The following is a 13,669-nucleotide window of genomic DNA, read 5'->3' as shown; positions in this document are numbered from 1 at the left end:
CTCCTCTGTTGAAGCGCTCCCAGGACAGGAGAGTTTTGTGGTTTGTAACTTTTATTTTTATTTTTATTTTTCCTGGTCGGATTTTTTGGAGGGCCCATGCGATGTCACGGACTATTAAAAGAAGAAAGAAATGTTTGCGTTTAGTGTTGTGCTTTCCGTACTAAGGCGTTTGATGCGTTTATTTGTTGAAACCAGTTGAGCAACTGGCGACAGGACTCTATAATCAATGTGGTGTCAGCTGGAAGGACGCGGGGTCCGGATCTCACCTAAACGGTACGGCTCCAAAACACACACGTATAGGCCTGAAACACATGATGTCTGTTACAGTGTGTATGGATCAATATGCCTAGATCAATATGCCTAGATTAATATGCCTAGCAACATATACTGATTTATTCCGTCAGTTGGATCCACTACTAGTTACATACCCCTACGTTATTTAACTAGGTCAGTTTATCAACCTTATCACATGGCAATGTATTATTTACCAGCTCACTATTTTTCTACTTAAGTCAGTGCAGACACAACTGGCATAATGTTAATTTTTTTTTTTAGTTTTTTTTTTTTTAAATGTATTTTTTGAGTTAAAGTTTCCTTATTTCATGCATATGTGAACTATTTGATCTAAGCATTTAGAACCCAATCCCACTTCACACGTTGTTTTCTTTGGCAGTCCTGCAGCTGTAGCCTGTTTCACATTTGGTTTTCGTTGGCAGTCAGTCAGGTGGAGGTGAGACAGCTACCGAGTCCCAGTCCAACCCCGCAGGTAGATCGCACAGGTTGGAGCCTACTATAAAACAAACACGCCGCTGATGTCTTCATTACCAAAAGATCAGGAGCTGAAAGGACTGTGTGGGAGTTTTTTTTTTTTAAATAATTTATTTACATTATATATAAACAATCCCTCTATATTATTTAATCCACTATTGCAGCTTTAACATCTTCTATTGGAAATACATTTCACTCATAACATGTTTGATCACAATGGCCTATGATGTCAAGTGAGAATTTAAAACAATGAAGACATTTGTCGTGCTACATTTTGTTGCACTACTGCATAAGCAGGGGTGGAAGAAGAAGTACTCAGATGTTTTATTTTGGTTTTGTAGCCCCCCCCCCCCCCCCTCCAACTATTAAATATGTAATATCCACGTTCGTCTATACAGCTCAATATGTAGTTTAATTCGGTAGATACATCTCTTTATGAGATGACCAAATCACTTACTAGATCATCAACACAAAAGTCGGTCTAATCAATTCCAAATACCCAGTATTTAATAATAAAAAAAAGTGGAATTTACAACAATATATACACCAATTTATGGTGAAAATATTATTATTTATGTAATGGAAATATAGGTGACAATTGAAAAAATAAAAAAACATAATAATATAATGCACTAAGGCTCTCAAGTATTTATCTGCCTGCAGATTAACTTCTCATTTAATGTTATCTCTGCTCACTCAACACACATGCCTCCTCTTTTGCATCTTTTGGGGGTAAATAACCTCTTAAAATGTGCATGTGGCAATCATTTACTTCAATTATAGCCCACATTAATTCATTTGTATATGTGTGTGTGTGTGTGTGACAGAGATGTGACTGAGAGAGGTGTCTCGTACAGAATGAGAGAGGAGGCTGGATCTTTGCAGGCTGAGCGTGGTATGAAACAATCACAGACCTGGAATTAATGGGCTGTTTGCACAGTGGGACAGCAAGGCATTGTAAATGAGCACATGTGAGGCCAAGGCTTTCACTCTACTCAGAGAGAGAGAGAGCGAGAGTAGAGAGAGAGATAGAGAGAGAGAGGAGAGAGAGAGAGAAGAAGAGAGAGGAGAGGAGTATTTACCTGCATGTGTTTTGCAGCCACTCCTGTTGTCACTGTTTTTTGATGCTCGCACTCCGATGCATTTCAGACGGCTTAGTCAAAAGGAACACAAAAAATACACACAAAAACTGCAGAAAAGATGTGATGTGCAAACTGTCCTCCAATCAGCCACGCTCAAGATATCTTCCACCCCTGTCGACTTCAAAGTAGGCAGGATTAGGTCGGGACGGTGCCTGCTCCTAACACTAACACAGAGTGCATTAACTCTGTCAGATGGAAGTGTCTGGCATTAGCCACGCATGGGGAGGTGGGGGGGGGGGTTATTGGTTTGTTAACAGGCTAATAGCACAGTAGCGACTGCCAGGTGTGAGGGCTGCTTTATGGCATCTGTTTCCTGGGGAGGGTCTCATCGCCCAGAGGCCCTCTGTACTAAATTCCCACTGATTGTAACCTTCACTCATGCTGTGGGTTTAACCTCCGCGGCCCACACTGGCAGCAAGTCAGACCAATTTGTCAGGTACCAGAGTTCGTAGAGAAACACTGCTCCCAATTTTTTTGCTGAAATTGTTAAAAAAAAAAACCTATTTATGCATTATGTCACGTCACTTATGAAAAATATGTACTGTATATATACAGTATCATGCAGAGATGGGAAGTACAAATACTTTGTTACTATACTCATGTAGATTTTTCAGATGTTTTTAATTTACTATTTATTTTTGTGCCGACTTTTTACTTTTATTCCTTACATTTTTTTAACACAAATGTCGGTACTTTCTACTCCTGACATTTTACAAAATTGGCTCGTTACTTGAGTTTCAAATAATTTCAGTGGAGTTACCGTTATCATTTTCCACGTCATCAATATCAAATTCAATCGGATCGGAACATACAGTACGTTGCACATGACGCACCACTACCATTTACCATTTAGTGGTTGGTAGTTGTAACTCTATAAGTATGGGGGACTTCTTAATTAATGTCTGTTTAGTAATTCATATTTTATCCTTTATTTTCTTTCCAGAAGCCATATTTGAGCACACACACATCCATGTGGATTCTTTTAAATGTTAAGGGGAAGATTAAAAAAGAGAAACTGGATCTGTGAATTCTCACAGAATCACCATTGAATTCATATCTCGCTGCACAGTCCGAATCTTATTAACCTGGAGTCCCAGTCTCTGTCACAATAATCATAATAACATATGGGATGTTTTAGGCCTATTGGCAGACATCCATTTAAAATATAGCCAACGACATATAAAGAACAGCGCTCTAGTAACGTGTGTGTGGTCCAGGTAGCCTTCGTAAGAATCCCTCACAAGGCTACTTTTACTTTTACACTTTAAGTAAATTTCCAAGCCTGTACTTCTATTTTTACTGGAGTATTTTTTAACACAAGTATCTATACTTCTACTTGAGTAGGGGAAGTGGGTACTTTTGCCATCTCTGGTATCATAAATGTATTTTCTTTCTACTCCATATGTTCAGGTTTGTCTGCCTGTTTTAGAGCAAGGCGTCTGTAGTAGCTGCACGTCGTCCACACGGCCGTTTGAGTCACGTGTTCGACGTTTTTTTTGAAAGTCGCTTAGTCATAAAACAAAACAGTCGTACTAATAATAGACAGAAAATAATCGTCAACGTTTTTAAAAATTGATTAATTGCTGTGGTCAATTTTAAAGCAAAAAAAAAAAAAAAAAAAGGAGAATTCTCTTTCAATCATAGTTACATATTCTAGTAGGTATCATTTATTTGAGTTTGGACGGTTGGTGGAACAAAAACATCCCCTCGGACTCCCCCCCCCCCCCCCCCCCCCCCCGCCCCCCCCCCCCCCCCCCCCCCAAATAATGAATTCATTTATCCCAAAAAAAGGTTCCGTAGATTAGTCAATTACAAGAAAATAATAATTTCTTGCAGCTTATAATAATACTAATAAGTAAGAGCAAGATGCTTTACAATAACGAGAAACTAGAATAACCAAGCAATAATGATAGTAAAATAATAAATCTAAGAGTCTAATATAAATAATCTGAATAATATAATACTAAATAGTGATCCAGAGAGAAGGAAACTACTTGAAAGCAAAGTGAAAAAGAGCGGCCAGAAGCATTCTCTTAAAGATGTTCTCTGAGGTGCTCTCCCTGATATCCTGTTGAATTCTCCAGTAGCTGAGTATCTGAGGCAAAATAAAGGCACACGGCATCAACAGGCCGCTCTTCCGCTGTTTAATTAGTATACAGTCGGAACCAGTGCTGAATAATTCAGTGGGCCACTGGGACTCCCGGAGGCCTCGCAGTTAATGTCACAGTTTAGTGTGTTCATTGGTGGAGTTCTGCCCGGTGACGTGGTTGCTTTCTGTCTGTTTGTTTAGGCCCGCGGTTTCAGGGCATTCTTCCTGTGCTCTTTTGGAACAACTTCAGGCTACGGAGAATGGGATTAACATAAGTGTGTAGTGTTGAGTGGGGTTTTTATTCGCTAAGTGAGGTTTTTGATTTAGAGAGACTGGGATTTGTGTGTGTGTGGGTTCATCTGGGGGGGGGGGGAAGAGTGCCTGGGTCTGGTCCAGCAGGCGGAAGAACGCCGTGGTCTTCGTCTAGCCTCGCAGGGAGCGCAAATGATGCGTGTCATTGTAGCAAATGGAGCATGGTGATGAAGTGCTGCTGCTGCTGCTGTTTTTTTACAAAGAAACCACTCAAAGTGTGCTTGCCTGTCTTCGGTGCGGTGCCTGAGTGCTCCAAGAAAGGCCAAAGATGCATATAGCGCTGCTGCAACGGAACACTAATCCTGCAGATTCGCCCTCCTCCCCTCCACAGCCGCTCATTTGAATGGACCTTCTACGAGAGATTGTGTTCACTAGGGCTGGGACAATGTGCGTTTTCCCCCAATTCAATACGTGGGTGCCGATTGGCTTTGCAGTGCGATTTTCATTTATTGCAATTGTAGAAGGATTGCGACTCAATAGTGGGATTTTCAATAGCAATTTTCATTGTCTTTCTCTAAGAAAAACAAAAGTTGAATAATACACTTCTGACGACAATCTATCACGAGCCATTTCTAAAAAGAAAGTATTTTCTTAAAAGAAATGCCAATCCTATGTCAATCTGACATTTATTTCATTTGTAAAGAAGCACATACCGTGGATTTTCTGCATGTTCTGCTTTCAGTGGCGATTTTAGACCCTTTAATCAATTTTAGTGCTTCAAGCTAGAGTTTGCAAACTTGTCTGTTGTACAGCTTCTGAAACAGGTTCAATATCCTGTGTCTCCGTTGCCAACGCCAGGCACCTGTAAACCAGTCAAGGAAAGTTTTTTTTATTTTTTATTTATTTTTTTTTTTTTTTTAATATCATTTCATTTGATTCTGGTAGTCCATAAAGGGACTTTTGTTGTTTTTTCACATGTTCAATATTTTGCATTTATCCTCCTATATTCATTGTTATCCAGTGAAATTACTGATTTTAGGGGGAGGGGGGCTCATTAGGGGCTGAGCCCACCTAAAGGTCTGATCCTGGAATCGCCCCTGGATATGATGTAGCCTAGTCGCCGTCGGCAGTACCGTGTAAACGGAAAAATGTTTAGGTGAATCATTGACAAAAAAGAAAAGGAAAAGCCATTAAAAATCACCATACCTACGTGTTGACCTTTGCGGCACACTCTTTAGCTGATTTACTGTTCAACATGCTTTCATCAACCTAAACTCACCCTAAACTCACCCTAAACACCTGGGTTGTTTTTTTTGGCAGGCCCAGTGCCTGGATCAGTAGCCGGAGCAAACAGGAAGCTCCACACACTTTGATGTCATTAAATTGTCAGCATGACAAGCAGACACTTTGAGCGCCCGAGGCGACTGCATGAGTGATGCGTCGACCCAGCCTTGTTGCTCCGGCATTGTGTGCAGGGTGTGGCCGTGCAGAGGACATGTCCTGTCAGCGACAGGGTTTACTTTTGTCATGTCTCATTCACATGCTCACACAGTCACTGATGGCCGCCGATGCGTCCGTTCGGTAACCCTCGCAAGCGAACGAACACACAAACAGCGCCGACACCCACTCCTAACCTCTTATTTTTTAAATGTTTTCTTTTCTCTTGGCTGCCTGTGGAAACCGCGAAGGAGCCGTGCCAGTAAAGCCGCATCTCTCGCATTCTGATCATTCCACCTATTTTAACTCTTTCCGAGTGACCTCCTCCCTGCTTTCAAACAAACACCTAAGCTGGCGCTCACCTCTCTGGCGTGCTGCTTGAATGCTGTCCCACTGCACATGGCACATGAGTGGGTGACTGACTGGAATGGTTTTTCCAGGACGTCACAGGTGAACCCTACTTTGAAACACAAAGTAATCACCTCTACCTGACTTGTGATTCATGATGGTGTCAGACAGAACTATGAAGAAAGTCTCCCATGTGTGGGGAAGTGTTTACATTTGGCTTACGCGAGGGAGTGTTTGTTCCGACTTTTGTACAGTTTTGTTGGTTAGCCGTTCTTATTAGGACTTTTCTTTTGTGTCACCATTTAACATAATGGCAAAATGGGATTGTCATTCACTCCAAAGACACGGATGTTATCATTTTTATCTAATTGCGTAATTTTCTTTTTTTGAACATTTTTGTATTCAGATATTAAATTATTCAAATTTTCTATCATTTGATTTAGTGAATTAAATACACTGGGGCTGCAACTAACGATTTCTATTTCCTTTTTGAATTATTTTGCTCATTATTTTTTCGATTAATAAAAATGATTTGTTTGGTCAAAGAACATCAGATAACAATAAAAAGTGCCCAAAGTGATGTCTTTAAATGTTGCGTTTTGTCCGGCCAACAGTCCAAAACCCAAAAATATTTAATTTATTATAACATCAGACTAGCCTGGAAATCCAGGCCCAAATCTGAAAGATTAAGGGTCTGGCATCGAGTCATGAAAGTCGGTGGGTTTGAAAATCTCACTGCACGCAACTGAGTAACACTACGACCAATAAACTGAGGGAGGGTAATAACTCCTACAGGAAGAAGCTGGAGGCCAGTCTCCAACAGAACAACATGCGGGAGGTGTGGACGGGGATGAAAGAGATCACGGGGTGTGGGGGGGAGAAGAGGACAAACACCAGGCAGCCGTGAGAGAGCAAACGAGCTGAACTGTTACTTTTAACAGGTTTAGCTCACAGCCATCCCCTGCCTCCTCTACCACTCCACCAACCCCCTACACCCCCTCATTCACACCTGGCCAGGTGAGGAGACAGTTGGAGAAACTTCACCAGCGCAAGGCTGCTGGCCCGGACGGCATCAGCCCCAGGGTCCTGAAGACCTGCGCCAGTCAGCTGTCTGGTGTTCTCCAGTATCTCTTCAACCTGAGCCTGCAGAGGGTGCCGCTACCTGTGGAAGACGTCCTGCCTTGTCCCTGTCCCCAAGAAGTTGACTCCATCTGGTCTTAAGGACTACAGCCCAGTGACTCTCACATCCCATGTGATGAAGGTGCTGGAGAGGCTGGTCTTGGTCTAGCCAAGGCTAGCTAAGCCGCAGGTGAGTTCTTCTCTGGACCCTCTACAGTTTGCGTACCAGCCTCGTCTGAGAGTGGACAACGCTGTCCTCTATCTTCTGCAGAGAGCTCTTTTGCACCTGGATGGCGGTGGCGGCACTATGAGAATCCCATTTTTTGATTCCTCCAGTGCATTCAACACCATCCAGCCTCTGCTTCTAGGGGAGAAGCTGCGGGTGATGGGTGTCGCTGCGTCCATAGTCTCCTGGATCACTGACTACCTGAAAGACAGACCACAGTTTGTTCCCCTGGACTGTGTTCTGTCTGATGTGGTGGTGAGTGGTACGGGGGCCCCACAGAGGACTGTGCTGTCTCCTTTTCTGTTCCCCTTATACGCCACAGGCTTCCAGTACAACTCAGAGTCATGTCACTTACAGACGTTTTCTTATGACTCTGCAGTTGTTGGGTGTATAAGGGATGGACAGGAGGGAGAGTACAGGGCACCGGTGGAAGACTTTGTGGAGTGGTCTGGTAAGAACCCCCTGCTGCTGAACTTGGATAAGACCAGAGAGATGGTGATTTACTTAAGGCGGAAGGGAACGGCTCCCCAGGCCCTTTGCATCCTGGGAAGAGACGTGGACATGGTTGAGGAGTACAGATACCTGGGTGTCAACATCGACAACAAGAAGGGGATGAGCAGACTCTATTTTCCTGAGGAAGCTCAGAGCTCCTTCAACGTGTGCAGCAGAATGGTGGAGATGTTCTACCAGTCTATTGTGGCCAGCGCTATCTATCTATCTATCCATCTATCTATTTATCTATTTATCTACACACGAGGGGATGTGTCCAGAGCCCCATACTCTTAGCTACCTGATTGCGTCATCTGTGTAGCTCACCTCTCGCCCGCCTACATCAGCTACACCGATGTGATTGGTGCAGCTCGGCTACAAGGACATAGTTACTGAGCAGCATTACTCGATGCCAGAGTAACTCGCTGAGCAAAAATAAGAAAAAGCAGCAAATGCTTACGTTTGAGAAGCTGTAAATATTCAAGGTCTGGCATTTCTGCTTAAAAATAGACTTAAATGATTAACCAATAATCAAAATAGTTAATTGTGCATTTTCTGTCGAATGACTATAACAACATCTAAGTAACATGCTCAACCCTTTTTAATAACTTACTATCATCACTAACTGTCACCTTCTGCTGTATGACACCAGCCCTACGAGGATTAATTAAAAATATTCCTATTGGTTGCATACTTTTGCTACACAAATCAACTACTAATCCTTTTGTTATAACTGCACACATAAAGCTGCACAACGTTTAAATAATGCAGGTTATGGCAACGGGTGTTTACAATGGAAAGCATAAATAATCTTCAATTGAAAGCAGCAGTTGTATTCATGTATCATGTTGAGGCATCATCTTTTCAAAGGAAACTCCCCCACAGCCCAGGTGTGATCCGGTAGAATATCTGAGGTTTACCTCAGCAGTACTGGGATGCCTTTCTTCTAATTTGTCTGTTTTTGCAAGTAGACCTGAAGTAAACCATATGTTTGTTGAAGAGATTCCCAGATTCTTGGATCTTAGAAAAAGCTTTAACAACCAAACCAAGAAAAAAGAAAGAAACAGTCTTGCCCTTAAAAGCTGAAAGGGGAGGCTTGTTTTCTCCGGTTGCAGAATCTATTTCCTCTAGCTATAAAGTCTCTGACTTGCATACACACCGGGTTGTCTTTGTCTCTGTATGAATGGCACCCATTCCAAATCTTCAGCGTTCGTAGCTGAACTCCATCTACCCACATGAAAAGGTCGAGCTTGTTGTACTTCATCCTACTTTTCCATGAGTTCTGCCAAGTTTTTAAAGCCATACCTCAGCGGTTAAAACACCAGGATCATAAAGCTGCGGGGCCACCAGTAAAACCTCTCATTTTACATCTTAATTGAGGTACTTAGGTTAACTGCATAACCACAATTTGAATTGTATAAAATAACATTGTCTCTCTGTTCCCTCTGCCTCTCCCATCTATTACCTCTGTTTTACCAGCTGATACGTCTTGGGAGTGATGCACTGGCTTCCCCTGGTTGCCATGGTGATTGCCTCGGCCCTGCCCTTCCCTCACAACCCCGTGTCCAGGATTGCCGCCGCGACGACACAGCCGGGCTTCGACGAGCGCAGAGAGCACCCGGCTGCTCGCCTCGCAGCTCCCCCTGTGGACTACAACATCCATAGGAATGCCTCACAAACGGACTACAACATGGCTGCTGCTCTTAGCCAACACAGCAAACGACAACCGCTCCAGTACCGTTGGGATTATGTGAAATCCTCCGCAGATGAAGAGACTTCCACGTTCAAAGTGGAGAATCAAGGAACCTATCAATCGAACAGCAACTCAGGCAGCGATGACAAAAGCAGCGTCAGCGTGGATGCTCCCACGGAAGGAGGAACACTCAGGACCGAGGATATTTCCCAGGATAATTCACTACCAAAGGACTATAAAGTTGACAGCAGCAGCGGGCGAGATTACTCCAGTTTTGTTGACTTTTCCAAGGACAATAATCGGGACTCCACAGAAAGACTGTTGCAGGTTTCTACAGCGGAGACCTTTATTGCCGTCAGTCCTGCTGCTAATTTAAGGGATCACAGAGGACCAGAACCAACCGTTCCCTCGGAAAAACTGAGAGATGCGCCCACAGTCGGGACAGGAAGCACGTGGACACCGGGGGCTGTGAGAGGTCTAGCTCAGGAGAACTTGGACCTGGAGGCAGGGGTGGGTCTGGAGACTGGGCTGGACAGCATCTTAGAAGGAGATGAGATGTTTCTGGACGCACATCCGCGAGTCCTGTTTTCTCCCTCGCCGTCGCCTCCTGAACACCCGCCTCACCTGCTCATGTTGGAGAGCGGCCTGCTGGAGGAGGACAGGGACAGGGAGGATCAGGACGACCTGGACGGCCACATCGAGGGTCACGGGGACAGGGCCATCGACCGGAGCACCACGCCGAGCTGGGCTGAGGTCGCCCGTCCTGTTAAAAGGGATAAACGCTCGCACTTGATCGATAGAAGAAGAGGGGAGAAGTCGGTGTGCGAGGCGGAAAGTGTTTGGGTTACCGACAAGAAGACCGCCATCGACTCCCACGGTCAGAAGGTCACCATCTTGCAGGAGATCCAGACCCAGACGGGACCGCTCAAACAGTACTTCTATGAGACTCGCTGTCGCGAGGCCGAGCAGTTCAGCAACGTCAGGCCCGGCGCGCCTCCGAAATCTGTGGGGACAGGCGTAGCCGGGGCCGGCTGCTTTGGCGTGGACACAAAACAGTGGCTGAGCGAGTGCAAAGCCAAGCAGTCGTACGTCCGAGCGCTCACCAAAGACGTTAACAACCGAACCGGATGGAGGTGGATCCGCATCGACTCGTCCTGCGTGTGCGTGCTGCTGTCCAGAGTCAACCAGGCGCTGGGGAGGGAGGTCTTGACGAGGAAGGGGAGAGGCTGAGAGAGAGAGAGTGGAGGGGGGAGATAGAGAGATGGCAAGTAGTAGAAAGTGACACGGAGCTGAGCAGCTGTGACATCCTTCTGTAGGCATGATGGCTCGTTATTTCTCTCCTTTCCATCCCTCCCTCTACCACAACTTCAACTGACTTTAAAAAACAAAACAAGAAGACCTCAATATTAGATCTTAGGGAAAATTGTCATATATAGATATTTTACGTTGAAAAGTACTGTTCCGTTTTTGTATGATTTATCTTTCATAATCTAAGTTATTTTTAATTAGTATGTAAGCATGTGTATGTCTTTGATATTAATATATTCCTTTATATATGTGTACAATATGACACCAGTATACCTTTCTTGTATGAAGCTATGTATATCTGTGTGTATTTATAGAAGACGTTTTCATGGAGTGGTAGGTCGCTCCAGTGTCTGATGATAATTCCAGCCTCTGGGCCGCTCGGGTTGCGAGAGGAAGGAGCGCCACCTACTGCGGCTCCGTTTTACTGCTCCACACTGTTCCCATAGGGATACCGGAACTACAACATGGGCTTTAGCACACTTTAGCATGGTTTCACTCAGGCTGACGATGTGACAGGAAACATAACAGAGTGTGGATCTTGTTCAATGTGGTTCATGAATGTGAATTATATGACACCTAAACAAGCTAATGTTACCATCTCCGGGTTTGTTCAGTTTGCCTGCCAAAATGTGGTAATAAAGGATCTTTATACTCAGATATATTTTTTTTTTTTTTCACAGAACGTAACTGAATGTAAATATGCAGAACTGAATTGTCAAAGCACTCTGGGATTTATTTTGGAAAAGATAAGTACATTTCAATTATTTTACTGCTGCTACATTAGAGGCAGTTTCCTCAAAATAGAGCTTCATAAAACACAGTCAGTGTTAGAAGTAATCAGCTCTGTTACTTATGTAAAAGTAACAATACCATCATTTAAGGAAGGGGGGGGGGGGGGCCTTAAAGGTGTACAGTACAGCGTAAATATTTCAGCTCTTAGATATCATGAAACTTCCCCAGTTGCTTACTTAAGAAATTATTTTATGGATCACAATTAAATGCTAATTTGAATACATCTCCAGGACAGAAATCTGAACATTGGATAAAGCAGGTTCAAAATTCTTGTTTAATTTTGTCGACATATTAGAGTCAAAGGTTTTTACAGAGGGGATTTTGGATTTCTCTTTTTTTTATCATTTCATGATTTAGATAAACAGCCATAAAAAGATCAATTTACACCATGAATCAGGCTATGAATGATATATATATATATATATATATATATATATATATATATATATAGGAATGAAAGTGGAAACTTTGGTTTATGTCCAGTAAGTGCTACATACTGGCTTAGAGTATGAGGAAAAACTAACAGCCTTTGACGATATGTATTATATAATTATACATATCACCATGAAACTTCCCTGGTTGATTACTTACATTAAGACAATTGTTTTTTTGTAATATGTTTTCTGAAAATGTATGTTAAAATATGAAAATTGGGCATTATGTAATGCTAACTTTTGGTGAATTTAATAGGAATCTACAGATGCAAATAGTGTAGTCAAATAAACACCTATGTATTCTGGATGTTTTCTTTCTGAAAAAAGACATGTTATGGAAGCAAAATAGCCCGTAAGTACAAAATGGACCAGTGCATGAAAAAACGATGGCCTGTTTGACCGACAAAAGATTTTTAAAACTGATACAATACGAATATTTGGTTATTTAAAAATCCAATATGCCAATATATATTTATATTTATTTATATTTTAAAAAGAAAATCCAGAAATGCATTACAAAACATAAACAGATTAGTTATTTGTAGTTATTTATGAGTTCTCACTAAAATACTATATTCATTTGTTTTGTCACAACAGAACAGAAGAACATTCAAATATATTAAAGTTCCGATAAAATGTATGAAAATAATCAGTGTTAGCTACACGGACGTTGTAGAGCGCCCTCTGGTGGACAAACCATGCAACGCCCACGCTCATAACATGGTTGACCATCCGTTTTTATTTTCTAAATATTCATTTATCAGAATCATTTACTTGTCATTATAAGTGATTCTGAGGAATTAATTTTTTTTTTTATCGGCCATTATAAATGCCGATACTGATAGATCGGGAAATGCCTAATATCGGCCTGATGATATATCAGTCGGGCTCTAATTACAATTAAAAGTCCTGCATATTTTGTCTTTAAAATCTTACTTTGCAAAGTAATTTTTAGCTATAGATATCAAATAAAGTGGAGCATAAAGGACAACATTTGCCTCATAAATTAGGTGCAGTACAAGCATTTTTAAATTGTAGTTAGGAACAGAACTTGAGTAAATGTGCTTAGTTACACTCACCTCTGCACACAGGGGACTCTCTAGAAGGGAATGAACAGAACAAATCAAAGGGAAAAAGGAAAAAAAGGTTGCGATGATCAGCAGATCCACCTGGATCGCTTTATTTTTTTCTTCTTCTTCTTTTACATCACCATTTTCATCATCATTGTTTATTTTCCAGATGATCTTTTCAATTTGTATTTTACCATCACTTTAATCATGGAAATCTGTTAAATCATTGCACAATTTGTTCTCAAAATGTCCACATACAGTAGTGTATTTGAATGACCATTTTCAACGTTTCATATTTACTTTAAAACTAGTTCAAAAGAAGTCAAGAAGGAACAGAACATGTACATACATTTATCCAATACATACCTAAAGAAAATAAATAGATATCGTAAAAAATAAAAAAATACAACTGAAAAAAATACACACATTTTACAAATTGATCCCCAGGCTCCCAACCCCTGTAGGGTTATCATACAGATATATAGATATATATATCTTTTTT

General features: G+C 42.0%; 1 protein-coding gene across 1 annotated transcript; it reads left to right on the top strand.

The window, feature by feature from the left end:
• Nucleotide 1: 1 nt before the first annotated feature.
• Nucleotides 2–12,321, top strand: ntf4 (neurotrophin 4; the record flags this gene model as incomplete). Its single annotated transcript, XM_032538774.1, is given in 2 exon segments — nt 2–273; nt 9,350–12,321. A coding segment is annotated over 1 exon segment (1,425 nt). The 3' UTR covers nt 10,794–12,321.
• Between the last annotated feature and the right edge of the window lie 1,348 nt (nt 12,322–13,669).

The sequence above is a fragment of the Etheostoma spectabile genome, chromosome 15 (assembly GCF_008692095.1).
Source record: "Etheostoma spectabile isolate EspeVRDwgs_2016 chromosome 15, UIUC_Espe_1.0, whole genome shotgun sequence".
Classification (NCBI taxonomy): Eukaryota; Metazoa; Chordata; class Actinopteri; order Perciformes; family Percidae; genus Etheostoma; species Etheostoma spectabile.
The sequence above is the reverse complement of the archived record's forward strand: the minus strand, read 5'-3'. Positions and strand labels throughout refer to the sequence as shown.